The sequence below is a fragment of the Orbicella franksi genome, chromosome 8 (assembly GCF_964199315.1).
Source record: "Orbicella franksi chromosome 8, jaOrbFran1.1, whole genome shotgun sequence".
In the NCBI taxonomy this organism is placed as follows: Eukaryota; Metazoa; Cnidaria; class Anthozoa; order Scleractinia; family Merulinidae; genus Orbicella; species Orbicella franksi.
This window is the reverse complement of record NC_138152.1, coordinates 30717332-30744759: the sequence shown is the minus strand read 5'-3', so window position 1 is coordinate 30744759 and position 27428 is coordinate 30717332. Positions and strand designations below refer to the sequence as shown.

At 39.0% G+C, this 27428-nt stretch overlaps 2 protein-coding genes across 2 annotated transcripts in view; both read left to right on the top strand.

The window, feature by feature from the left end:
- Positions 1-2545, top strand: part of LOC145494988 (protein scribble homolog) — a 40586-nt gene extending 38041 nt beyond the window's left edge. The window contains exon 37 of the mRNA XM_081474564.1: positions 358-2545. Coding sequence (XP_081330690.1) covers positions 358-752 — 395 coding nt within the window. The 3' untranslated portion in view covers positions 753-2545. The remainder of the gene's footprint in view (positions 1-357) is intronic.
- A 376-nt stretch (positions 2546-2921) lies between these two features.
- On the top strand, positions 2922-27169 carry LOC145494989 (putative E3 ubiquitin-protein ligase HERC4). Its single transcript, XM_081474565.1, has 33 exons — positions 2922-3768; positions 4267-4432; positions 5644-5935; positions 6774-6936; positions 7601-7683; positions 8627-8816; positions 9237-9268; positions 10359-10450; positions 10690-10773; positions 10884-10930; positions 11714-11924; positions 12294-12418; positions 13120-13176; positions 13840-13948; positions 14575-14764; positions 15456-15505; positions 15851-15913; positions 16117-16176; positions 16507-16614; positions 17684-17728; positions 18576-18665; positions 19591-19761; positions 20228-20275; positions 20812-20907; positions 21242-21360; positions 21855-21902; positions 22416-22485; positions 23073-23155; positions 23914-24022; positions 24218-24292; positions 24796-24898; positions 25078-25130; positions 25779-27169. Exons 3-33 carry the CDS (start codon positions 5701-5703, stop codon positions 25938-25940), a joined length of 3171 nt encoding a protein of 1056 aa, XP_081330691.1. The 5' UTR covers positions 2922-3768; positions 4267-4432; positions 5644-5700; the 3' UTR covers positions 25941-27169.
- Positions 27170-27428: the final 259 nt, after the last annotated feature.

The following is a 27428-nucleotide window of genomic DNA, read 5'->3' as shown; positions in this document are numbered from 1 at the left end:
CTTGGCGACCCCTCTCGCTGGTATTTTTCCCCTTTGGAAGAGAGTTTTTCGTTTTCAGTTGTTAGTTATTTGTTTCTTAGCTAGAATTTCGCATGGCGCGTGGGAATAGCGTGTTATCCCGTACCATTGAATTAAACTGTTCTTTTTCTCGTGACAACAAATAATGATTAGTGAGAGGCTATGGTGTTTGTATATACATTGTGAAAAGTCGGTGTTTTCTTTAGCTTTCATGGTGTCCCCGAACTTTGGAAAACTGGCTCGGCAGTTCAGCGGTAAATCGAGCCATGCGGTCGCGTGTTTTTTTTTTGAAGGTGACGCCATACAAACACGACTGATCTCTTGTTTTGTCTTCCTTAGGATCGGAACACGCTCAGAGAGATGCCGAGGAAGCTGAAAAGGTGAAAATGGATAGTAAACGTCAAGCAAACAGTGATTCATCAAAGGATACAAAACCGTCGTCGCCACAATCACCAAAACGCGCCCTAACCGCGGCTGAACGACGCGCCCTCGAGGCAGAGAAGCGCGCGGCCTTGAGACAACAGCGCATGCGTGAACTCGAAGAAGACGCCATGAAGGCGCAAGTGGTCATTGCGCAAGTCAAGGCAATGTCAGCCACGTCGCTCGAGGCACTTGCAATCAATTCCCCGGATGGCGACAGAAAATCCAGCGCTTCCGATAATGAACTTCACGACGGCAGCTCCGTGGGGGGGCCGGGACGAAGATCTAGTGGTTCTTCGACAAAATCAACGTAACGTGGCTATCGATTTGTAATAGAGAATTGTTATGCGAGTATAAAATGGATCAAGGAAGAGCGTGATGGAGAGTAGACTGGGGACTAGCCGGCCGAAAAGGTGCGAGGAGTCTGGGGACAGTTCTGCTTTCTGTCCGTTACAAGCCAGAATGATATGTTAGTGGGACATTTGAAGACTCTCGAATTTGAATATTTTATTCCTGTGAATTCGTAACTTTTTTTTTGTTGTTTTTAAGTATTGACAGTTTTAAACGAATGGCACCGATGCATTTGGATTCGTTTTTAATTGTCCTTTTTCTCCTGAGTTTGAAAATGTGTCTTTTCAAATTGAAAAGAAGCTGCTGATTGTAAATTTCTCCAGGATTTTTTTCGTTTCCAGCACAAAAAGAACAGCAACCAAATGATTGCTGATTTTTTTTTAGAGTTAAATAGCTTTTTAGGTTTTTAATGAGGGCGAGTTCTTATGAGTTATTAAGATTATTAAATATTGGGATTGTTGTAATTTCATTTTATTGTATCTGTAAATCATTATTAAACGTAGATAAAGTTTTCAGAAAAAAAGGAACGTGGTCGCCCAGTGCTATGCCTGAAAAGAAATTTATTATTTTAATTTTAACTAGTTAAGTCCGTTGCATACATTTTTAACGTTAGATTTTTAGCTTAAACTTTCGATTCCAAATCCAATAGTGATGTTGTTAATCGAATATATTTTTACTTTTTAAAGGAGATGAGTGTTAAAACCAAGCTGACAGCGTTTCTTAGTTCTTTATTGTACCAGATCTTGTTTTCTTTCCTTGTGAAGAGACACTGTCATCTCCTTGTAGCATGAGACCTTTCATTTTGTCGCGCAGTACTCCACAAATAACATTTGTCATTAGCAGTAGAGGATCGCGAGCTGACAGTGCCACCTTAAAATGTTGAGCACAATTTCTACGGACGTGATGTATCTATTATCCGTGATCTTGTTGACTTAACTCCGCATAGTAAAACATGACCGAGTGAAAACTGTTGAAGAGAAGACACCAAGTTTTTAGTGATATTGTGATAGTAATGCTGCCTTGTTATTTATTTCTGTCTTGCTCTTGTTACAGGGTCATTTCTAAGAAAAGGCGTCTCGTCCGATAGAAAGCGTGCTATTCCTGCAGTACTTTACAAAGGCTGGTCACGCAATGATCCTCGAAGGCATTGCGCGACGGCATTGCGTGACCATCCAAGATGGATTTCGTGACATATCCAAAGCTTTCATTATTTTAAACCGTTATTAAAGAAATTTATTTGATTACTTACAGAAATCTTGGAACTGCGATTTCTGACTTATTATTTCTTTAGAAAATCAAAATTTAACTTATCATTAAATCGTAGATCGATGTAGATAGGTATTTTGTCTTCTTGTACAGAAATAACTTAACCCTAAAGCCCTGATTCAATTTTCAAATTCTCCTTAAATGGCACTCATACGCTTATCCTAGTTCTACGAAGGAGAATTTAATTGAAGATATGTCAAGAAAATTTCCTGACATGATCGAGTTAAATTACGTTTTGATTATTATTTGGGCTTATGAAGGTTAAGGTACTGTCATAAAACCCGCTTGATACAAGAGTGAGATGTAACTTTTTATCAGCTCCTTGTATGTTAGTGATATTTCTAATCAGGGTTAAGTAACCCCGTTTCCAGGCCCTTGTTGAATTTGAAGCCGAGAAGTGCCTGGACACGATGTTGACTGTTATAATTAATCGATGTACTGTCTGTAAGTAAAAAGGCGCTACCAGAGTTTTATAAATAATACAGACGATTTAACACTGTCTTATTGCTGAGTCAATTGCTCTCTGTCGTACACCTAAATAGTTCTGTTTAGAGACACGTTTTGTGGGGTCTCCCCGACACAAGCGACAGATTCTCCCTTGCCCCCCCATCCCCTCTTCCCGTTCTGTCGGGCGCAGATCTGTTAGCCCTGATGTGCTATTTTCCCGAACAAAAAGTTGAGTTTAGTTCCTCCTGTGGCCTGGTGGTTCCAAGGCGCCCCCTGTAGTGGCGGATCTAGGCGAGGGGCCCGGGCCTCCCTTATTTTGGGTTAAAAAAAGAAGAACTCACAGAAGGAAGAAAAGCCGGTGGGGCAAGCGAAAGAAAACCGCCCCCTTCCTCCCCCCCCCTCCCCCCTCCCCCCTCCGCCACTGCCCGTACACCCATTGTCCTCTAGTCAGGTTCTAGACTCGCGGTTCCTGAACACAAAATGAGACTGAAAGCAAAGTATGTTTTCACGTTTTGGGGAGGTCCATGAAGTGCAAAGGCTCCTTTAGGGTTGTTGTTTTCGGTTGCCCTTAAATAGCAGTCGACTGTGAATTTGCCGTGGGAAAGAAGGCGCTGTATTGGGCGGTTTTAATGGAAATGATTTGTTTCACCGACTTAAAACAATCCCTGATTAAAAGTTGAAGCTACGGGTCGCTACTCATTTTATGTTGAAAGCTAGCGCGTGAGCCATAATCATAACACATGTCTGTATATTTTACGAGCTTGTCTGTCTGTAGCTCTTTCAATTAACGGAGTCATTGTAAATTGGACTCTTTGGCTTATTTTCAATTAGTGGTGGTGTGAGGTCATAGTGCTAAAATACCATTTACTGAATTAGTTTTTTTCGCTGCCGCCTTCCAGTTGTAAACAGGATATAACTACAGGCTTGAAGAACGTTCATAAATACTCTGTGGCCCTCAATTTATATTTTAGAGACTATGGTTTCATGTTAGTAGTGTTCGATCGCTTTCCGGGATTTTATGCAAAGACAGGCATAAAAACACCTGGAACGTGACTGTCAACACGTACAGGGGAAGTGGAAAACTATAGACTGACACTGTCTGAGAGACATTGTCTGAAAAATTCAATTGGGGAAAAGTAGCTCTAATTGATTTTTACCGCTTTATGTACGTTTGAATGCTAACATGTAAGACGGCTGGTTACATTTATCAATTCTAATCTTTTATGTTCTTTTCTTACTTCCAGGGCCAAAACAGAGCAGTTACAGGTAAATATTATTTTATATTTTATCGAAGTGTTTCACACAGTGAAGTGTTTATTGTCTCCCATGACAACCCTCCTCGCTGGTATTTTTCCCCTCTGGAAGCTGTTTCGTTTTCAGTTTTTACTTCCTTGTTTCTTTGACAGAATTTCGCATCGCATGTTTAAATAGCGTGCTACTTCGTGCCATTGAATCGAAGTGTTTTTTTTTTTTACGTGACAGCAATATCAGAAGTTTTCATTTTGCCTACAAATAAATGATAATTAGAGAGAGAGGCTATAGTATTTTTATTTGCATTGGGAGAAGTTGGTGTGTTTTTTTTTCTTTAGCTCTTACCAGTTTTCGTGGTGTCTCCGAACATTGGAAAACTGTCGTGGTTGTTCAGCGGCAAATCGAGCCATGCGGTCGCTTGTTTTTATGACTGAACACGAACGCGTGTTGCTCGCGTGTCCTTGAAGGTGACGTCATACAAACACGACTGATCTCTTGTTTTGTCTTCCTTAGGATCGGAACACGCTCAGAGGGATGCCGAGGAAACTGAAAAGGTGAAAATGGACAGTAAACGTCAAGCAAACAGTGATTCGTCAAAGGATGCAAACCCTCATGGTCACAATCACCAAAACGCGCCCTAACCGCGGCTGAACGATTCTGCACACGCTGTTGTGCTAAGGTGACAGAACTAGGGCAGGACCCGATCTGGTCCCCCTCCATCACCACCTCCCATATAAATAAGAGCAGTTATCTATTTTCTAATTCCCCATAATTCACTCTGCTTGCCGCAAACAGAGTGAATTATGGGGAACCAGCCGCTGTCTGGCAGCGGCTGCCAGACTTTTCCATAAACCATTATTTTAAAATGCTCTCGGAAGGTCTGCGTATTTCCAAGAGCATTTCACAACAATAGTTTATGCAAACCTTAGAGGACAAACAGAGATAATATTGCTGTCTCCCTTCCACGTAAGCGGAACCCGAGGCTTTTACTCCTCCCCTGCGTCTTTTTAGATCAATAAAGGGCTCTCCTTTTTTTTTTAGAGCACCTCAATAAGCAGATAAAAACGTTTAAGGCGGGCGTTATTTGAGTGTCGTTTATGAGTAGTAACTTGTGCAGGAAACCACTTCTTAGACCTTCTTATGCTTAAAAAGATTTCAAGAATGAAATGAAGATAGTTTTCAAAGTTTCATCGAACGCAAATCCTTTTATAAACTTTGCTACTTGATTTTAATCGTGATCCTTTGCTCCTTAAATTTCTAAGAACATGTTAAGTAAGTGATAAAAAGTTTCCGTCTGACACCATTTTTAGAAGACACTATCCCCTGTACACCCATTGTCCTACAGTCAGGTTATCCACAAAGATATACCGTTCTCTATGCCCGCAAATGTTTTCTAATAAATAATCATCTCACTAACAACATGTGACATTAGTTTTGTCTTACCATTGCATAAAATATAACAATTTATTGTAGTAAATAAAGAAAAAATACAAAGGTCACATTTAGTGATGGTTGCCATGCCTTCACAGACGGCTGACATTTTCGAGCGTTTATAGGATTTCTTCAGGGTCAGTTTTGTTCTGACGAAGGACTAACTCACTGCGGAAACATCGTCTGCATTTTAAATGGCCAGCAATCACCCACTGGTTTCTACGGTAGGAGCCAAGGAGTGTCCTAAAATGGGGATTTTTACTTGTTTTCTTTCGTGCAAAAATGTTGCGCCCATCACTGCATTGCTTTCTGTTTGGGGCACTGGTGCGAGAAAATAATAAATCACGTGATCAGTAACTCTGCGCTAACCAGACCGGAAACTGGAAACTACTATAGAAGGAGGAAAAGATGGCGGAACGATGAAAGTGGTTTCGTTTCTGTTTTTATTGTCCTAAGCAGACTGATGTGGCAGTCAGGAGCCGATGAAAGAACAAGGTTTATAAACATGGCTTAGTCATGTTCTGCTGGGGTAAAAGTTCTGAAGGCCAGCTCGGCCTGGGGGAAATTATTGAAGACGAACCAGTTTTGTGTCCGAGAATTGTTGAGAACACTTACGGAACTGTGTCGGAAATTAAAGACATTGTGTGTGGCTGGGAACACTCGGCGGTCTTGAAACAGGATGGTGTTGTTTATACGTGTGGGAGTAACGAGAATGGACAGCTCGGGCACCATAAGGATGGAAGAAAACTCGGTGAGTTATCGTCTCTTTTCCATCTGTTGATGTTTACATCTCTATTAATAGCTTAATTGTTTATCTCAGCTGTCATTTTGATTAGCCGAGGTTACTTTTGCGTCATAGTGCACGCGATTTTGTTATAGTAATAGTGTTAAAGGTGATAACATGATAAAATAGTTTACAATTAACACTGCAATTTGTTATATAACGAAATGTTATTTGAACTTTGGCCAAATTCTGCTCGTCATGTACATCGGTACATGTACATTGGTGCATGTACATCCATATGCTGAGTCAACAGTTTTTGTCCCAATTAGTGGGGACACGTGTACTTCCAAGACCTCTACTTTTCAAAAAGTGTATTGTGATCAGGCATTATGGTTATTGTCAGTCATTTTCTGTAGACCTCATACCTCAGTTTGTTTTGAAGTAAGCCTGATTTCTGAAGAATTTGGTTTGACATATTACCTGAAGTAAAGTAAAGCCTTGGAGCCGACTGGCTCATAGTTGCCGAAACTTATCCCAGTTTCCGTAGCATGAAGAAGCTAGGAGTATTTCTACTCCCCCAGAACGGGATGCTAGTCCATTGCGGGTCACTCCCCCGCAATTTGTTAGGTTTCCCCAACAATTCACCAGTACCCATTTATACTCCTGGGTGGAGAGAGGCACTGTGAGAGTTAAGTGTCTTGCCCAAGAACACAACACAGTGTCCCTGGCCAGGACTCAAACCCAGACCGCTCATTCCTTTGATGAGCGCACTAACCATGAGGCCGCCCCACTCCATATGATAGGGGGGCTTTCATGTGGGATTTAGGTATTTAATGTGAAGCTCTGTCTAATGATTATTTCACAGCTCGTGTTGATGCACTTGAAACACGTACAATAAAGCAAGTGGCCTGTGGACAGATGCACACTTTGGCTGTCACAGACAATGGACTTATCTTGGCTTGGGGGGATAACACAAAAGGACAGCTTGGTCTGGGAAACATGGAAAACAACATTCAGACTCATCCAAGGTTTGTAATTACAGTTGAACCTCCAGTTGTGACCACCTCTTGTAAGCAACCACCGCTCCTCAGCAACCAGTTTTCCTAAATACCAAAAGTGTCAAAGTCAAATCCCTATATTTGGAATCTCTTGTAAGCGACCACCTCTCGTAAGTGACTGTGACCACTTTTAAAGCTAAAAGTTTAAAGTTTCTTTTGCTTTTAACGTCCTGTAAGTGACCATGCCACTTGACAGATAACAGAGCAAAAATCGGATAAGGTGATGTAACATTATTGTATTTCTGGATTGTACAAGAGACGGAAACTTCTTTGGGAAGTACCAGATTTTTTCTCAGAACTGACTTTTTGCTTGATGTAAGTCTCTACAGTAACCATATGCTTCATTAATGAGGCAAAATTTTGACTCAATATGGTCTAAGCTCTCATTAGCGACCACCTGGGCTTGACATTTCGTGTGGTTGCTCACAGGAGGTTTGACTGTATTTGTTAAATTTGTTTGTAATTATTTTTTACACTTGTAAACTATTATCAGAGTGCAGAAACAGCCAGGTCATATAATATATGACAGGCAGTCCAACTTGGATTATAGTACCTAGCCTGAAGAATGGTTGATGAGCTTGTTTCTTTTTTACATTTATTTAAATTAAATTTTTATGTGTACGTTATTATTTAGAATTGTGAAGAACCTTCAGTCTGCTGGTGTGATAATAACTCAAGTGGCTTGTGGAGCAAGGCATTCACTAGCACTCACAACAGGTGAATGTTTTATTTCTTACATTGTGTTTGTTCGCCATTGTGAAAATGTTTTACTGCAAGAAAAAACATGACGTAAAGTCAGAGTATTAAACTGAGAACTTTCCTAGGTAAGGTGATAGTTGCATTGTATGTACGTGACCACACAGGAATGCTCTGAATCTTTTTGTATTAAATTACGATGCAAAGACACACCATGTCATACATCAGGTTTGCACAGTAACCCACTTTGCTTTATACCATGACCCCCTGAGGGTAATGGGCCATGCACCAACAAGAAAAGGGCTGTTACTGGTTGTATTGATTTCCCCTGTAGTTTTCGTTCTCAAATGGATCCAGTATACAACTCTCTCTTATTCTAGACAGTTTATAACAAAAATGCCTAAATAAAATCCAAGTGGAAAGTCTTAAAATTTCCAGAATTTTACTCATAGAGCATCAAATCCAATCCCTTATAATGCAGCTGTCACATCAGTGCAAATGACTGGTTGCTTCAAATGATTATCATGCCATTTGTGTCAATTTTCTCCATAGACCCATTTAAAAAATATTTTGGTAGTTGCATATCTGTTCAGTAATTTATTTGTAGTCTGTTTAGATTAACAGACATTGGAACGAATTATCCAGTAAACAAGGCCAATATTTAGAACTTGTGTTCTTTTTTTATTTTTGACGTGGGTTCTATATAAATTATCCAACTGTGGTGAAAGTTTTAGAAAGAAGAAATCAATGTTAAAGGCTTTTTAGTGTGAATACTTTTAAGCCTAAAATATCTTTGTCAGCCATTATTTAATATACACTTTAAAAGTGCCATAAATATTGATTACTGTTATTATTATTCTTGTTATTACTATTATTATTATTATTATTAAGAATAATAAAAAAATTAGTATTAATTATTATCATTATTTATTTATTAAACTCTTTCCTGTATGTTTGTTCTAAGGTGGATTCTTGTTTGCCTGGGGTGACAATAAGAATGGCCAACTTGGAATCGGCAACTCAAGTCCAGTGCACTACCATCCAGAACATGTGTCGTCATTGTTTGGAGTGCCGTTTGCTTTGTTAGGTGCTGGCGGATACCATAGCTTTGCCTTGTCCCTCTCTGGAGCTTTGTTTAGTTGGGGAAGGAACAAGTAAGTTACTAATTTGTAAAACATCTGATGAGCTACAGTGGAGACACGCCTTACCATTGCCTTGTTAATACGGTCACCTTGTTGTTATGATCACTTTATTTCTCCTGGCCAAATGCCTAAACTTTTTGTTATAAGGAAACCCTGCAGCTGGCCGTTAATACGGCCAATGGCCACATTCTGAAATTCCATCCTGTAACATCCTTAGAAGTGCAATTTTGATATATCAAAACATCACTTAATAGACCAAAGTCATGAAATTTGGCCCTACCTTGTTAATATGGTCACATGTTCATGGCCCTTTGGAAATTTTGTAAAAGACATCCTTGAATTTCAAACCAGAAGTTTTGGTCAAATGGAAAGCCCCCCCTGCTCTCTTGGGTGAATATCATGGAGTTAAAACTGTACAATTTTCTGTTGCAGCTTTGGTCAACTTGGAGTCAATGACAACAAAGGTCAGTTTGAATGACACTGAGGGTAATCAATCTGATATTAACTTTACTTATTTATCCATACATTATCAAGTGGCAGTGGACAAGGTTAACAGTACAACTCGGCATTATCATTGTAGTGTACTGTGCTATCAGATTCCATTCACTAGTTGTATAAGCAATGAACAGATGACCTATGTTAGCTCCACACATGACCTATGTTAGCTCTTTGTTCATTTACCCTGTCACCAACCTTAAGTATGATTTGTAGGTCATATGTTTTGCAGGGGTTTCATTAAGGGCCTGGCACCGGGCAAATTGACCGGCTTTGAGTAAGATTTTGCCTGCCTGGTTTGAACATCTAGAGAAAAGTTTTTCCTATAAAGAAGTTCAGTTCAAGAGGTTTTGACTGCCTGTGAAACCTGGTTGCCCTTCTGTTGAAAACATTCATCGCTAAAAACCCTGCATTTTGTAAAACAGTTTACTACGATTATCAGTTGAGTAAGGCGGGACGAAAGTTTGGTCACCAAGTGTTAACTTAAAAATTGTGTTGTTGTCACAAGCAACTGGCTCCGTATCCATTGGCAACTCATCGGCCTTTGACATCATTGGCAGCAAAGCACACGAAATTGTAGGCAATGCAACAGGCGACCAACAGCTGTCGATATTGTTACCAATGGAAATGAGATAAGTTGCCTGTGACAACACCATAATTTTAAGGCTAAAACTTCGTAACCAAACTTCCCTCATGCCTTACTCAACTGATAATCATAGTATTTTCTTCCTGTAGGTGCAAATAAACTTTTGCTATTATTGTTGTTAAAAATTATGTATATTTCACATACAGCAGTGCTGATTAGTGAAATTATCATTTCTTCTTGCTCTTTGGATGTAGAGCTTGTCTAGATTTCCTTTAAAACAGACAGTTTTTTTTAAATAAATTATTATTAATTAACAATTATTATCCTTCTTTTGGCTCTCTCTCCTAGTCTTTGTGGGCCATCCTTTCTTATGTCTGGTGAATTTTCTTGTTTCTGTCAGACTTAGGGTTAGGGTTAGTATGTGAGCGATCAAAGCCCAGAACTGAAATGCTGGTAATTTTTAATTGTTCCAGATCGTTTTATGCCTGTACTTGTCAAGTCATTAAGATCGCAGCGGGTCAGACATGTCTCAGCAGGAGAATATCACTCAGCTGTCCTGACAGAGGTGTGCTTGCTTATGTTTATAGTTCAATATTATAGTTTAATATTTTGTTATAACATTGTCAAAGTTTACTGCGGAACCACTTGCCTGCGGCTCGTGATTCCACAGCCACTTTGACAATGTCATGACACAATTTATCATCAATAGGAGGACAGAAACATAAAAAACTGACTTCAATTTGTTAAATCTCAGACAACTGTTCGATGTCTTGGAATCACATATAATTGTAATCATTATTATAGGATGGTGGAGTGTTTACATTTGGCTGCGGCAGTTATGGACAGCTTGGACATAACTCAAATAATGATGAGTACAACCCACGAAAGGTATTGCATGTCATGTTAGATCAATGATTAATAACATTCAGTTTGCACTTGACATGGTTTTTACAATCCTTTTGACAACAATGTGTGTGTTTGTGTTTACTTTTATTCAGGTATTTGAATTAATGGGAAAAGTTGTGACTCAAATTGCCTGTGGAAGGTACGATAGTTGGAACATTGTTTTTATTTATGTGGTGGCATCTAAAGCTGTCATAAAATTATGGTAGTTCCTAAAGCTGTAATGGTGTCGTCCAGCAACAAACAGTGCATAGATCTCAGGGCTTTCAATAAGGGCCATAACCATTAACTCCTTTTATGGCTGAGTTTGTTTGATGGGTCCTTGATGTTAATGTGAACTTGCCTGTTCACCCAAATTCACCCAAGAAGTAACAAGTTTGTTATGGGTGTGGAGATCAAGGTTACAGGTGAATCAAAACTAATGACTGCCCCAGATCTGTTGGAAGGTGATACTGGTTTAATAACAAGAATCCTGTGCTTGCAATAACAGAGCAGTGTGACAAATTTGAGAAAGTCATTAGATGTGTGCGAGTATTCTTGCTTGATTAGTAGTAGCATCTAAATGCCTTGAGCAGATGTTTTCAAGCAAGATATACATTATAAGCTATGTTGGGCAGGGTACTAGCATACTCCCAGTTATAGTCTAGATGCTCATGGCAGTTGAACCTTTGCTATCGAGCTTTATATCACTCTCCCCCTCCCCTCCCCCCTCCCACCATATGTTGACGGTTAGTCATGGTCTCAGTCACATACAAACACAACTGGTAAATTTTACAATAGACGCCTCTCTCAGAGGACACTTTCTCTGATCCAATGGTTGTTTACATGTGGGAGGGTCCAGTGTGTTAAGCTGTGTTTTCAGCAGTAAATTTTGATCCTAAGTGGGTGTAAATTATAAAATGTGCTCTATCATCCATGATTGCAGGCTGCATACCTTGGCTTATGTAGCATCGTCAGAAAAGCTGTATGCCTTTGGTTCAGGAGAGAATGGCCAGCTGGGTAATAACAAGGTCGTGACCATTAACAGCCCTGTTGTCGTTGAGAACAGTTGGGTGTCTAATGACAAAGTGAGTCACTGCACTGTCCAAAGAATTGCTACAGGTGGCGATCACTGTTATGTTGTCACAATGAAAAATGTGAGTACTAAAACACACAACTTGTGTCGATGACTGAATACCCCAAGTCAAGTGTTCAGTTCCTCCTGTCTCTTAGTAAGAGATGTTTGGAATGTTGATGTTACTTGGTACAGAGTTCTGTGTACATGTAACTATGTCTGAGATTCATTGTTGCATTGTTTAAGAAATAGAAAAAATGTTTCTTTTGAGTTACAGAAATACAAGAGGAAGTTTGGGAGAACAAGAAAGTCATAGAAGTGCAATTTTTAACCAATCAGTGCATGTATTTTCTTTGGGCTATTTTCTTAAGCTGAGAAAGCCTTCAGGCTGAATCTGCTAGCTTTTAATTAAGTTTTACTTACATGTATTGCAAACAATTTTCTTAATCAGAATGATAACTTGTGCGATCTGCGAGAGCAAGACACTTCTAAGCACCTGTGGACTTTGTCTGAGTCCAGCGTCAAGAAATTGGTTCAGCAGTTGTCGCTACCCAATCCACCTACGGAGATTTTTCAGTGAGTTATATATTAAGTACTAAATGCAATATATCAAACACCAAAGACTGTGTTTGACCAAATTTCCAAACACCGAGAGGAGAGATGAAAATAGGACTCCTAGCGGAGTATTTTTTAACAAACTTCAAGGTGTTTGGAAAGGTGGTCAAACACTGTCTTGAATACTTGATATTTCTTCCCAATCGCAAATAAAACTAAGGAGAAAATGGAGGAAGAGCATCATAAAAATCTACATGCTAATTAAGGTCACATATCCAAACATCATGGTCATGATTTTCTATGTTTAAAGTTGATGAATTATTACCGAGTGTGAGAAATTTGAATAAAATTTATATTACATTTATCTGGAGCAGATTGCCCATTTGTCATGTTGTTTATTTCTCCCAAGGAGTAATAAGTGACTGACCTAGTATGCCATTTCTTGTTTCAATACCATGGATAACATGGAGGCATCATGCACCGGCGGGAGGTTAACATGATTGGCCGAGAAAACATTAGACCAAACAACAGAAACAATGACAGAACCTAACCCTTAAAACAATAGGAGTGTGTGAAACAGGTTTTAGAGAGGTGCATGGATTCTCATGACATGATTGTACATTGAAAGAGATGTGAAAAGAAAGAACAAAATTAACTTTAGCAGCAGCCCTACAGAATCTTTATTCAAATATGGTTTGTTATTTTTATCTCTTTTTATACAGTACGTTAGAGACGGTCTTCTCATCTAAAGCTTGTCTGAATGGATCATTTTTGGACAGGTACAGAACTGCAGGTCTTCTATGTAAATAAATGTATAATTTATTAATTAAATACAGTGTAGTGTACTTTTGTTACTCCATGTGCACAGAAGACCATGATGTGACACCCTAAATGTTTTTACTAACTGCTTGCTGATACTACAAGCCAATTCCACTTGCCTGGCAGCTTGAATAAAAAAGGTTAGGTCTGTGGTAGGCCAAGTGGCCCTTACAGAGGAAGCTTATTGCAGTCTCTGTAACATGAAGTGACTAGAGGAGTATTTCTACCCCCCTGGATGGACAGGTATCCTTGGTATCAAGTTTGCCTGTAGCCATTTATACACTTGCGTGGACAGAGGCACTTTGGGAGTGAAGTGTCTTGCTCAAGAGCGCAACACAATTACCCCAGCCAGGGCGCAAACCCGGTCCACTTGAACTGGATTTCAGCGTGCTAACCATTATTTGAGCTACTATGCCTCCACATGTGAGACTACAGAGAGAATACTGTTAATCAATGATGTGCTTCATTTGTTTGTGCCAAATGCTTGAGGGAAGTAGATTTAGTTATTTTTAGTGTTATAATTATGATCTTATGTGAGGTACTTGTTATTAACTTTTTTACAAGGTTTGAGGCTTTGACTTAAAGTTGTCATATGATTATCATTTCTCTATTGAATCTTTCAGACGGAACCATGAACTAACAAGCTCTAGAATTCATGGTATTCATCTATCTGCGGCAAGAAGATCCTTTGGTTTGCTTAATTGTATACGACACCAGGAAGTAATTAGCAAGGTTTGTTCTTGTCATCATGAAGCCAAAGAGCTGTCATTCGGTTGAAGAGCTTACCAATGTTGACGTGATTTATTAACCCAAATTTAAGTCTGCGTGTTAATTATTTATTTTTAAAAAGTAAGCTGTAAAACTACGAGAAAACTGCACAGAATTATTCAGGACAATGCTCCAGCAGTTCCATAAGGGCTGAGCACCAGGCAAATTGACTGGCTGTGAGGATGATTTTGCCCACCTGGTTTGACCATCTAGAGGAAAGTTTTTCTATAAAAAATGTTCAGGTCATAAAGTTTTATCCACCTGTGAACCCCAGTTTCCCTCCTGCTGAAAACTTTTAATGAAACCCTTAACATGCTTAGTACATTGTTGGGAAATATTTGATTGCCAATGGAGCAATGGTTGATTTTGGTTATTGGCCTTTGTGACTAACTAATAGTTGTGTAATAATTTCTGGAAGTTGACATTTTGGGGTTTAATAATATATTGTCTTCTTTAGGAACCTTAAACTTCTGTGTTTTTGTTGCCTACAGTGCAGCTCAGATATACATGTAAGCAAACCAAAATATACAGTCACGTAATTTCGCGTATTTAAGTTATTGCTAATATTCGTTTCTTTCTTATCTTTTCAGATGTTTGCTGCTATTACAAGAGGTGTCGTTCATTCCCTACTGCAATCTCCTCCTGATATTGAAGCTCTCAGAGTGTACTTACTTCTTCCTGAGTGTTCTGTTTATCAAAAGGAAGAACATTATGACGCCATTGTCATTCCATTTAGTGAAGCAATCTTGAGATTATCGGCCGATGCTGGCAAAGTCTTAAGTGAGTCTTTTTGCACACAAAATGATAGCATTTAATAGTGCTGTTGCTTTTATCTGACAATGTATTAGTGATAGAGGTATACAAATTTCTCTAAAATTATAAGCCAGTCATATGATGCTCATCATCATCATCATTATTCCTGAACGCCCCGTGAGGAGCATAGAGCATCCACTAGTACCCTCCAACACACACAGTTCTTTGCTAATGCTTTGGCCGTCACCTATGACTAGCCAACTCATTGCAACTCCTTTAGCACAGATCGGTTCCACTGGTTCCCTGAGCTATCCCACTTTCCCCCTTCACTTCCTTACATGTATACATGTATGATCAAGAGGTCACTAACCTTCAGTCAGAGGTGGTTTAATTAGGACTAATTTTTGTAATATTTTCTTTACTTTCTTTGTCTCTCTAGTTGCTTGGTATGCATAATTTTGTTACCTAACTTAACCGGTCCGCCTAAATTAGCCTATGGTACCAGTGGATCAGTTTTAAATCTGTATTAAGTTTTTAAATGCAATTGAAATAAAGTGTGTAAAGTTTAAAGTGTGGTTTCTCACATCATACAATGTCTTAAAAGGACATTTGCCTGAGTTGGAACTCTTATCTTTTTGATCATTTGATGTTATTTTTCCACCTCTCCATGTTGTTTCTGTATTTGTCACTGATTCTAGTTTCATTTCATTTCTTTTAGGACGCTGGTGGTCAAAATTACCCTCAACATATTTTTCTCATACAATGAAGGTATGCCTTTCAACTGCCCTACTTTGTTATTGGAGTACAGTGAGTCTGGAGTCAGCTTATTTCATGGTTGAATTAATTGAATGATGTCCCATATTTACTGTTATACTGCACATGAAGGCAATCTCTTGAGATGAAGGCCATAATTGTTTTAGTTATGACACCCTGTTTTTCTTCGCAAAATAATATTTTCAATTAAAAGTTACAGAATGCTGCATGTAATGTGTGTATTTCTGGACAATCATTTTTATTTCGTGGCTGTGGACACCTGTAATACATGCATGAGCAGTTACCTCCATAAGTCTCTTTTATCAATGCTAACAGTTGCCATTTTTTGTGTGTGGCTAGATGTTTCAAGATTGTATAAAGTATTTACTGCATTTCCCACCTCCAAAGTTTATTGGTGAAGAAGTAAGTATATATTACGTAAATCTACCATTTAACACTGCTGTGTTATTTTATAAGTTCTTATTAGCAGGGGGGAAGTAGAATCTTGACCAAGGTCTGCGGAAGTAAACTTTCTCGCCATCTATTCAGTCTCATTCAGTTGCCTGTGAACAAACCTACATGTATATCTTGTAGAAATGTTTCCATTTTCATTGTTTCTTTTTCAGGCCATAAGACGACAAGCAGCCCTTGCTTCATGTTTAAGTGTTTTAGAGCAGCTAAATATGGTAAGTGAGCCACAAACCTCTCTCTCTGCTTAGGCTGGAGTCAAATTGAGGGCTCAGGGCAATTTTGATAAAAACATAACATTTACACTACTCTTAAATCTTGGCATTATCCAGGTCTATGCAGTGTGTCTACAAGTGTCAGAATGTTTACAAAAGAGTTGAAACAAGGGAAACCACTCTCAAAGTGATACACACTCTCTAAAAAAGTATTATTTGGTGATTTCACATTATTGATTTATAAAGCATGGATAAAAAATAGTTAATATACTGTATTACATGTAAGCATGAATAAGACTTAAATTCCTCCTTACATGTGTACCTGTTCATTAGGTTAATACAGAGTCTGGTGACATTGTACCATTTAATCAATTTTACATTCCTGAGATTCAAGCAACCATTGACATTAGAGCTGATTACTTCAACTGGATTCAGAATCAGGTAAGAAACTTTCATATTATCAGAAAAATAATTGAGTATCTGCCTAGCCACAACTAGGCCATTTCTCTAATTTGTCTCTTGCCCCTCTGTCAAAACTATATGAAAGGGTGTTTCACCTTTAGGTTCATTTTCACTCAAACCAAACTCATTTTCACATGAGGTTTTGCACACAAGGACAAGGCAAAAGGCAACTTGGAGATAGGTCTTGAACATGTCAACCTGAAATCAAAGCCTTGATGTTTTTGTTTTTCATTTGCACTGCATGTCAGAGAATTAGTAATTTTTTTTGGACAATGCAGACTGTAATTAGAAGACCTTTCAGTTGTGCTTAAGTGAGGCGTGGTGGCATCTTGGTTATCACATTAGACCTGGATGATGTAGATCTTGGTTTCTTGTGTTGCATTCAAATTTCCTGTGCATCTGATGCAAATTATGTGCTTTTTCCCTGAGCAATTAAGATGATATAAAAGCTACAGAAAAAAATATTGCACTATGGCAGTTACAAATCATGGTTTTTAATCTTGAAATAATGTTCTTGTAGATAAAAAATGTTGAGCAATAATAAAGATTTTAAAATCGTTTTTAAGATGCTTCAATCTGCAGTCATATTTACCATATACCTATTCAGATATTCCAACAAAGGTTGCAATTTGGCTCAGTGAGCAAATTTATGTCTTTTGTCACTCAATTTTTCCCCCACTCTAAAACATGTGGAAGGCGTGGTGGCTTTATGGTTAGTGTGCTCGCCTCTGGATCCAGGGGTCCAGGTTCGAGCCCTGGCTGAGGACATTTTGTTGTGTTCTTGGGCAAGACACTTTACCTTTCGCAATGCCTCTCTCCACGCAGGTGTATAAATGGGTGCTAATGAACTTAATGCTGGGGGTAACCCTGCGATGGAATAGCAGCCCATCCAGGGGGGAGAAGAAGTATTTTTGGTCGCTTCATGCCACAGAAAACGGGATAAGCTCCGACCTGATGGGCCACATGGCTCGTATGCCTTACGTTTGGCACAGCACAGGCTCTGTAAATAAGAACGCAACACTCCTCACCTCCTTCTCCTTTTGTTTAGATTCTGACAAACCGTCAAGATTTTCGGCGCCACGTCTATCAAGTGGTAGGCCTTTGATTATCAAAAGCTTGTTTGCTCAACATTGTGGGTTTGAATGTGACAGAGTGGGTTGGGTGGAGAGTCTCCCATTTGCTTCCCTTCACGTCAAATCAATCTCTCTCTTACAAATCATTTTATCCTATTACATTTCTTTGTTGGATTACTAAATCCTAGAACGCCAGACACGTGCTGCAACATAACACCCAGTCTACAGTTTACTTGTAAAAAAATTTTCGGACGATTTTAATTTCGGACTCAAAAAGTGCCCGAAAATAAAACCGTCCGAAATATTTAAGAGTTTGAAGCTTTAAGGGTTCGAAATATTACAGTACAGCATAAAATTTTTAAGTTGCTCCAAAACTCTTAGTTTCCATTATGGAGCGAATTGAACTCTAGTTGACACACCACTTGAGATATGTAACGGCTTAGTAGAAGAATTTGGGTTATTTTCCTGTCAGTGTGCATGAATCTGTAAAACCTTGAGGGTGCAGTAAAAGATGTGTTTTGTTTGCGTAAATTTACTTCAGCTATGTTTCAACAAAGTGTCCGAAATGTTTGTTCGAAATCTGTCTGAAATGAGATCAAAAGTGTCCAAGAAATAAACGTTCGAAATTTTTTGCAAGAAGTGTATTCAGTAGCTTATTCGGTGGCCGGATCGAGTAGCTGAGGAGATGAAACCGCAGCAGTTTACTTTCAAGGCTTTCCGGCCCTCAGACGTAAAGTCAAACTGGAAATTGATTTTTCTGTTTGGAAATGACTGTTAGTTGTCCTTCTTAGTTACTCCACCAAACCTGATATCAAGCTGAAATAAAAAGTGAGATGAATAACACTGCTTTGTCGTTGTCTCTTGTAGCAAACATTTTCATTTTGTCGCTACCCATTTGTTTTTGACGCTGAAGCCAAAACAACCCTGCTTCAAACAGATGCTGTAATGCAGATGCAGGTAAGCCAATAGTCAAAGGGTAAGCCGCGACACTATCACTGCTAACAGCAATTTTACTGCATTTTGGTCAAAGCAGTGCTAAAATGTGTCAGAGTACCTTCACTTACAACTACACAAAATGATTCAAGAATAGTAGGGTGAAGGTACCGAGTGAACTGTTGAAGGAAGGGCAAATTGTAATTAGTTTTTCGCAATTTTTCTATCGATAAAGATTTGTTACGAACTCGCAACACGACCAGCTCAATTTGATAGCTCAGTTGGTAGAGCACTACACTGGTATCATTGTTGGTAGTTCAATCTCGTTCAAGCTTGAATCTTTCTCAGTTCTTCTTTTCGCGACTGTTTAAGTTGTGTTCAAACCTGCGGTGATCTTTGATGTCTCCAAAGTTTTATTCCACAATTCAAATATATGATCTTTCATATACAATAGAACCCCGTTAATACAGTCACCAAAGGGCCATAAGAATTGGCCATATTAACCAGGTGGCCGTACTAACGGGGTAGGGTCAAACCTCATGACTTGTCTAAATTGAGTGAAGTCTTAACAGATAAATCACTATTGCACTTCCAAGCAACTCCTTTTTAATAAGCTTCCGGAATGCAGATAGAATTAAAAAAAAAAAAATGAAACTCGAATCAGTACATACAATATTACAATGGAAAGGTGAACATAACTGGTTTGAGTGGCTGTATAAACGGGGTTAAATGATAAAGGATTATACAGGTTGGGATTTCAGAATGTGACCATAGGCCGCATTAATGGGGTTTCTTATAAGAAAATGTATGGACGTTTTGCTGGGACAAAAAAAGTGACCGTAATAATGAGGTGACCGTAAGGTGGGGTTCCACCATTCATTTTTTATAACGTAGACATTCTTGTTGTTGTACTTTACAAAAGTGTATGGTTTGTTTTCTGTTTCTATAGAGCGCTGTAGAGGAAGTGAATCGCCGCAATGTGCAGTCTATGATGTCTTTGTTGCCAATTAACCCGGATAACCCTGTACTTGTCATAGTGGTGAAGAGAGAGAACATCGTGGACAACACCCTGAATCAGATCATGAAGTGTGGTCCTTGTGACTTGAAAAAGCCTCTCAAGGTACAGATTCTCCTCACTAGTGTTCACTCATTCCCTACAATCCATCTCGGAGGAATTTAGTTTGGGATCAAGTTATTATTCCTGACATGATTGGCTCCTTAATTGCTTCCCCCAGAGGGGAGTACGCGGTAGATTTTTGGGTGGAGGTGCTGCTGGGACTCTGAAAACGTAACAAATTCCAAGCCCTGTTGAGCACAGTGCAATTTGCATCCTTATCTGTATACTACAGATCAAAATTCCCGAATCTTCAGCAAAATAAGGCCCGAGGGAAAAATTAGCCATATAGGGCCGAGAAATACGACAGAAAAAAAGGTGCTTTCACACCTTTCACAGCCATTTTTTGGGAGAGACACCAGTAAAAATCAGAAAATAAGCGATTAAAAGAGACCTTATGTGCAGCAGATTAATTTTTGTCATTAGAAATTTTGGTTCGCTTATATTTCTGGTGGCATTTGTATTTTTACAGGTTGTGTTTTACGGTGAGGAGGGTGTCGATGCTGGTGGCGTTAGAAAGGTAAAGTCTCCTGCTAGGAAAATAGCAATGTTTGCACTCTATCAGATATAGGGTCGAATTGCTTGTGTTCTGATTGATATACCGTGTTTTAATGAGTATGGCTGGTGTTTGCTATAAACCTGCTTTGTTATCACGCCATAGAAGGAAGATAAACAACGCCATTATAGATGAAAGGAAAACAAATCAACCAAAACAAAATATAACTGTTCAAAGATTCAAAATTTCATTCGAATGGCAATTCTGAGTTCTTGGCTTCTTGTCACAAAATTGAATTTAGCGAATTTTATTCAACTTCCATCCTTGTAATATTGTATTGCTTCCCCAGAGTACTTGTTCAATGTGCTGTCTCCGAAGGGAGGGGGTACAAACTTTTATATGGGGAGCTTCTGCCCCGAGGTCCAACCCCCTTTTTTAATTACCCTATTTATACCATTTTGGCAGGAAAGATACCCCTTTCAGCGGAGCCTCCTCTTATTGGAATACCCCCGGGGGGTGCTGTCGGGCATTTCCTGATAATTTAATTGTGATTTCTTTAGGAATTCTTCATGCTGCTCCTGACTGAGATTTTAGATCCAAAATTTGGCATGTTCACTTATATTGAAGAGTCCAAAACCATCTGGTTCAACGACACGGTATGTTAAAGCAGTATGTCATTGTGCATAGTTCGCTAGGCTTACAGTCTTGTGTCTTGGTCCTCTAGTTTGATTCTGGGAGGGGAGGGCAGGGGCGCTCCTCATCTCTTTAAGAAGTGTTCAGGACAGGGAAGTTCTCATACTTCAGGATATCATGATCTTTTAAAGTTGCACACGAAGAAGTTAAAAAAGTTGGCATTGTATTGTGTTAGGCATGAAAATATGCTGTGACAAAGTCTTAGTTCTTATTTGTTTTCTTTTAATTTTCAAACGTTTATGGCATTTTCTACTCGTTTTTTTTTTGTTTTGTTTTGTTTTGTTTTTTTTGTTATAGACATTTGAGGAGAGTCCAATGTTTTTGTTGATTGGTGTTATCTGTGGACTGGCAATCTACAATTCAACTATCATCGATCTCAGATTTCCTCCGGTTTTGTACAAGAAGCTGTTAGGCAGGTAGGTTAATGCTGCTAGTTTATCAGCGTGCAGGTTTTGAAAAGCCTAGGGTATGACAACCACAGTGGTCTATAGCTAATGACTAGCGCATTGGAGTAGTGTGACTGAGTTGTCCTGGTTCAAACGCTGCTCGTGGTCAGTGCATTCTGGTTTTGGACAAGACGCTTGACTCTGAAGACTTGAGAGGTCGTCTGTAACTTAGGCAGTTGTAAAACAAAGGCTTGAACGGGATTCGAACCCATGACCTCCGTGGCATCTTTGCGGTGATCCACCAACTGAGATATCAAGCCAACTGGGAGCTGGTCATGTTATGCTCTCGTAATTTATGGAAAGTTTACTTTTTACTCAAACTGGCCGAATGGATTAGCTTTCCCTGGCTTTCCCTAGACACCTCGAATTCTAGTGATATGTTTTTGTAGGTACCATTCTTACTCCTTGTTTGTGTAGTTATCAGCCGAAGAGTATAAGTAATTTGTGCTTTTGTTTTATTTCAGGAAACCGAATCTTGATGACTTCAGAGGCTTTAAACCTCTTGTTGCGAGGTTATCATGCATACTTTATTTGTTCACGAAGATCAAATAATGGCCACCATATAGCTTACGTAGACATGCCTAAAAAATAAGTTGATAGAAAGAAGTTATTGCATGCGATTCTTACAGAGATATCATATGGCGGGTGAATTTCCGTGCAGGTGTATGTGGTAGGAGTTAATTTTACTTTAAATTTCAACTCTTAAAAATGATATTGTCTCTATGTGCAGTGAGAACTCGTGTGAGGCGGGTCCTTCACAGTTATGACTGGCATGTGGAAGGTCTTTCGTTTGAGTACTATTATTACTATTACTGTGTGGGAAAATTCGACAAATTATAGTTTTAGGAATTGTTCAATGTCTTTCTCAGATTGGCATTACAATTATACAATGCTAGTGTATTGAACTATAACGGAGAGGTAAGTGTGTTCAACCCAAATCCGATCTGATTATTTTGTAACTCACCAAACCCAATCCGATTATTGTGTTATTATACATTGTTGTTTTCTTTATATTTATCGCACAGAAATCTTGAGAATTTACTTGAGTATGATGAAGAAGAGGACATTTCCGAGACGTTAGGACTCACCTTTCAGGCAAGTTATTAAAATCTGTACTCTTCTTCTAGCTCGACATTGGTCGATAATAATAATAATAATAATAATAATAATATATTTTTTTTTAATTAATAATAATAATAGCAAACTTTATTGAGCACTTTTCCATACAAACTTGAATCTAACATGTATCTGGTAAAAAATTCAGAAATTCTGTTGTTCCTTAAGTTTTTGGTAATTATAATAGTAATAATAATATCATAATAATAATAATAATAATAATAATAATAATAATGGCATTTCGGGCAGTATATCCACAGGGTGGCTCTTCGCCTGCCCGATGCTGACTAATACTACTTACTTGGACACGTGTGCACCAGACCAAGTTAGCAGAGTACTACATTAAGACTTCAAGCAGTCCCTCTTAGTGACTCATAATACTGTGACTGAGCTCCTTTGATCAGTTAATTGACTTATCGTTTAGTCAGGTTGCAGTGTTTTCACTTGGTGCTGAGGACTGACACCTCAGTGGCCACAGATTTTAACTACAGCCATCAAAAGTGCAATCAGCTGCTATGAGAGAATAAAAACTCATTGTGGAATGTGTTGTGTCTTTTTTCGTATAGATTGTCCGCGAGAAATATGGAGTACTGGAATACATTGATTTGATTCCAGATGGTGGGAACACTGCAGTCACACTTGAAAACAGGTACAATGTTATTTTTAAACATTAGCTTTCAGTGTTGAATGTTAATGTGGCTGGTAACGGTTTCCAGTTCTTATTCTCTGATCAATCAACAGTTTTGTCCCCAGAGCCCGTGCGCTTTCAGACAGCGGTGACCGACGGTGACTAGACGAACCGAAAAATCTTGCTTCCGGTTGATTGTTCAGATGCGTTCAAGTTCATTAACAGCTCTGAACGTCAATCAATCAATCTTTATTTATAGAGGGTAAAACACTTAATAGTTATACAACTAATAAACTTGTGGCCCTCTAAAATATTCAATAATTAAAAATCTAGAGAATAACCACTGAAACTAATGCAGGGTCTTTTTTCCAGAGGTCTCAATTCTCATTCGTTGATACAGAAGGGTTTCAGAGCCACCTTAAATATTTGACATATTTGGTGGCTCTGAATTCCTTCCATACAATTAGTCAGCACAAATTCACAAATTGAACTGAGTTGTTCTCAGCGGAACTCAGTAGAACTATTTCAATTGTTAAAAAAGCATTGAAACGTAAATTAATTGTAGAGTTTTTAAATTCGTGATTATCTAAATTACAATGTAATATTATTAATTTTAGTGTATTAGTATTTAATTGTAGTATTGTACCATATTGTCTTCGAAAAGCCCCCGTGGGGGAAGATAATAAAGGGTCTATGTATGTATGTATGTCTGTCTGTCTGTCTGTCTGTGTATGTATGTATGTAGTTGTGTTAAACGAGCCTGCTTTGTTTGTTTTAAGAGAGCAGTATGTGGAAGTATACATCGACTACTACTTGAACAAGTCAGTAAAAAAGCAGTTTGAGGCTTTTTCTGTAGGATTTCACCGTGTGTGTGGCGGAAAAGTCTTGGTAAGTGTACATTGTACAATAAACTGTGACCTGTTACCCTTCCGTTGTGCAGAAATATGACATCTGATATTCAGGATTTAAAGCAATGCATGTTGAAAAAAATGACGGCAAAATTATTTTGATGGAACAGGGAAATTTTCAGCGTGGGACAGTTGAATAAAGCCTGGCTGATTTTTGATTTTGTTAACGTTCCAGGAGTTTTTTCACCCCGAGGAGCTTATGCAGATGGTGGTTGGATGTCAAGATTATGACTTCAGAGAACTTGAACAGGTAACAGAAGAACGAGAAAATGTTCAGTATTTTGTTCCGAGCACGAGGAAGAGGATAGGTCGATATGCCCAGGTTAAGTACAGCGCGTAGAAAATTGTTAGATTCGACAATGAGGTCATTGAACGAAGCACCCTTAAATCTATATATTCCTTGTCCTCATCTTAACCCTTCCATCCCACTCTCCCCTGCTCCCATAACCTCCTCCCTTCCGCTTTTTTGAACATCACCTCTCTTCCTTGCCCATTGCCCCAATGTCTTATCGCCCTTTTGCTCCCTCACCCCCTCATTCCCTCGGTTCCTTCTCCCCCTGGTCCACCCCGCCCCTTCGTTCCCGCCCCCACCCCTTAGTCCCTTCACCCCTCATCCTTTTGCCCCCTCAATCCTTCATCCCCTAAACCCTTCGACCCTTTGTCCCCTCGCTCCCTCTCCCCCTGTCCTTCCTCATCCCACTTGATTCACCTTAACCTTGTAAAAGAAGAGCTCTGTTCATATTTTTTTCTCAGGTTGCTGAGTATAAAGGAGAGTACCACAAGTATCACCCAGTGATCAGAAACTTCTGGGAAGTATTTTTTGACTTCCCGATTGTCATGAAGAAAAAGTTCCTTGGTATGTTAGTAGTATGTAGTGAAGTAAATAAGCCCTTGTAAAAAAATTCCTCCAATAACACTGAACAAATTTTAGCTTGGTATTTATTTGAAATTAAGCAATGCTACTAAAGGAAGATAGACTAGTAATTGCACAAATTGTTAAGGAAAGCTGTATTGACAATCTGTTTGTTCTTGTAGCGTTCTTGACAGGAAGTGACAGAGTGCCAATTTTGGGAATGAAATCCATGAAGGTATCACTGTTGTAAATAGAGAATGATACATGGGCTCTAGTGAGATATTAAGTTGAACGCGAGAAGAGAAATTCCATATGTAAAAGCAACCATGTATTAATTTATATATATATATTTTTTATTAACATACTAGAAACGAGGTTTTTGACGATTTTCTGAAAATTCCGACCACTGTCCGAAGATTTCCGAAGATTCTCCAAAAGTTGCCCGAGGGCCAGACGAAAATTTCCGAATACTTTGCGAAATTTTTCAAATAATTTCCTAAGATTGCCGAAGAATTCCGAGGAAGTTCCGAAGATTTTTCGATCATACACCAAAAACTTTAGCTCAGCTCGAGCTTAAACCCTTTCACCCGTGGGGGGGGGGGGGGGGGAAGGGGGCATAGGTCTTAAAGGGAGTCTCTCCATAAGACACTTTAGATAGGGTCAAACATGACATCAAACATTACGTCATCGATATCATCACGGTCAAAAATTATCGTACGGCTTTTCTCAGGGTTGGAAATCCTTGTAAAATACCGCAGGTTATGTCATAGAGAAATCCCTCAGTTGCTTTAGAACTATACTTATTGCTGGTATCCTGCTTTGAAGAACAGGCCACAGGAATCCCAATCTAACAGCTGTATGTTGTGCTTATTTATTTCCACAGATCATAATTCAATCTGTGGCTGGTGGAGAGCGTGGAGATCACCTCCCTGTGGCTCATACCTGTTTTAATTTGCTGGATTTACCGAGATACCCAACCCAAAAAGTTATGAAAACAAAACTCAGCCAAGCTGTGGAGTGCTCAACGGGCTTTGGACTTGCTTAGTGAAATTTTTCTTCATCTACGTCTTTACACGTCATTAACTGGCCGACAGAGACAGTTGATCTGTTTGGATTTGTGGTCAGTAGAAGAAACATAGCCTTGTTAAAGCTTAGGTTGGTCGAGTAAGAGAATGGCCTTCTACGACTTCTACGACTAACTATGAAATTAGACATGCCGACCTTAATAGTTAAGAACTGGTTACGAATTGGCGATCTTCGGTCTCAACTTTTGAGGGTCAGGTATAGCGCTGTAAAACCGTGGTTAAAGGCCAAGAAATAAGAGGTTAAAGATGACAGAAGAAGACCGTCTCGCTAATCTCGAATTTCGACAAGGAAGGAACGTAGATTTATTGAACGTTGTTCTCAATAAATGACTGTATGAGAAAGCTACGGTGCAAATATGACGTTTTTAGAGCAGGCAAGCTTGGAGGATCTTGCGGTGTTTGAGAATTTCTTGTTGTGCACCTGAAGAGTTATGCTTTGTTTTTCTCCTCTCACCATCTTGACATGGGCAACGACAGACCGTCAAGTTATGTGGTATATCCGCTTTAGGTACTTCCTCTATGATTCTTTTATGCAACGAGTTCTCGCGAGTACTTCAAAAGTTGCCACGTCAGCATAGCGTGACGTCGTAAAGTCGTCTTGTTGCTTAGCGACCTGGCCTGTGGTTTAGTCCTGTTTTAGGTGATGGTATTTTCACACGCCATAATGAACTGCTAGCTCAGTCAGAGGCTGATTTTCTCTACTTCCAACAGGTTTTGTATTGGCAACATTGAGCGAGACAGGTTTTACTTTTGACATTTGTAACAGATCTAGTATTTTCTACGACACGTCTGTCTCGTAGTCTCGTTTATGTATGCAACAGTACTGGATTTGTAAAAGAAGCAAAATTTGCTGTATACGTTTTTAAAATAAAAATATGTTAAAACTACTGGTGGAAATTGATAAAGGGCACATGTATCTGGAGGATAGTAGTTCACAACGCAAGTAGGAAAACTTGAGTGAAGTCTGCTTGAAATAATTTGCGATGTAGAGGCTTTTAGGGTGACTTTTCTAAGAGAAATTACTTAGAAAAGACCTTTTTGGGGGCTGACAAGGAGCGTAATCCAGGATTCTCTTTGTTATGTGAAGCAATTGTACCAGTTTCATGTACTAACATAAACTACAAGCAAATGAGAAGACTATTTCTAGTTTTATGCTGAGAAAAAAAGTACTCATTTGGGGTTGTAGAGTTTCTTTCTTTCTTTCCGTTTCTTGTGGTTAAGCACGAAAATAAGTCACACCCGTTTCTCGCTGTCCGTCATCCTCTCCGGTCTGTAAAACCCTCGCCCCTGTCAAAATACCTCCAAAACGAAGCTTCCGCTCTAAATTGGTCAAGAAGGTTAAAGAAAGCAATTCAATCTTGGAGCCCTCCATAACTTTGCTGAGCTTTAGACATTTTATTAATCTTTACACTATGCCATAGAAAATACAGGCAATCAAAATACAGGAA

Coding starts and splice junctions, on each gene's coding strand:
- LOC145494989 (XM_081474565.1), top strand. CDS start 5,701: ATGTTCTGCTGGGGTAAAAGTTCTGAAGGCCAGCTCGGCCTGGGGGAA. Junction 10,774..10,883: donor ATGAGTACAACCCACGAAAG/GTATTGCATGTC, acceptor ACTTTTATTCAG/GTATTTGAATTAATGGGAAA. Junction 12,419..13,119: donor CCACCTACGGAGATTTTTCA/GTGAGTTATATA, acceptor CTTTTTATACAG/TACGTTAGAGACGGTCTTCT.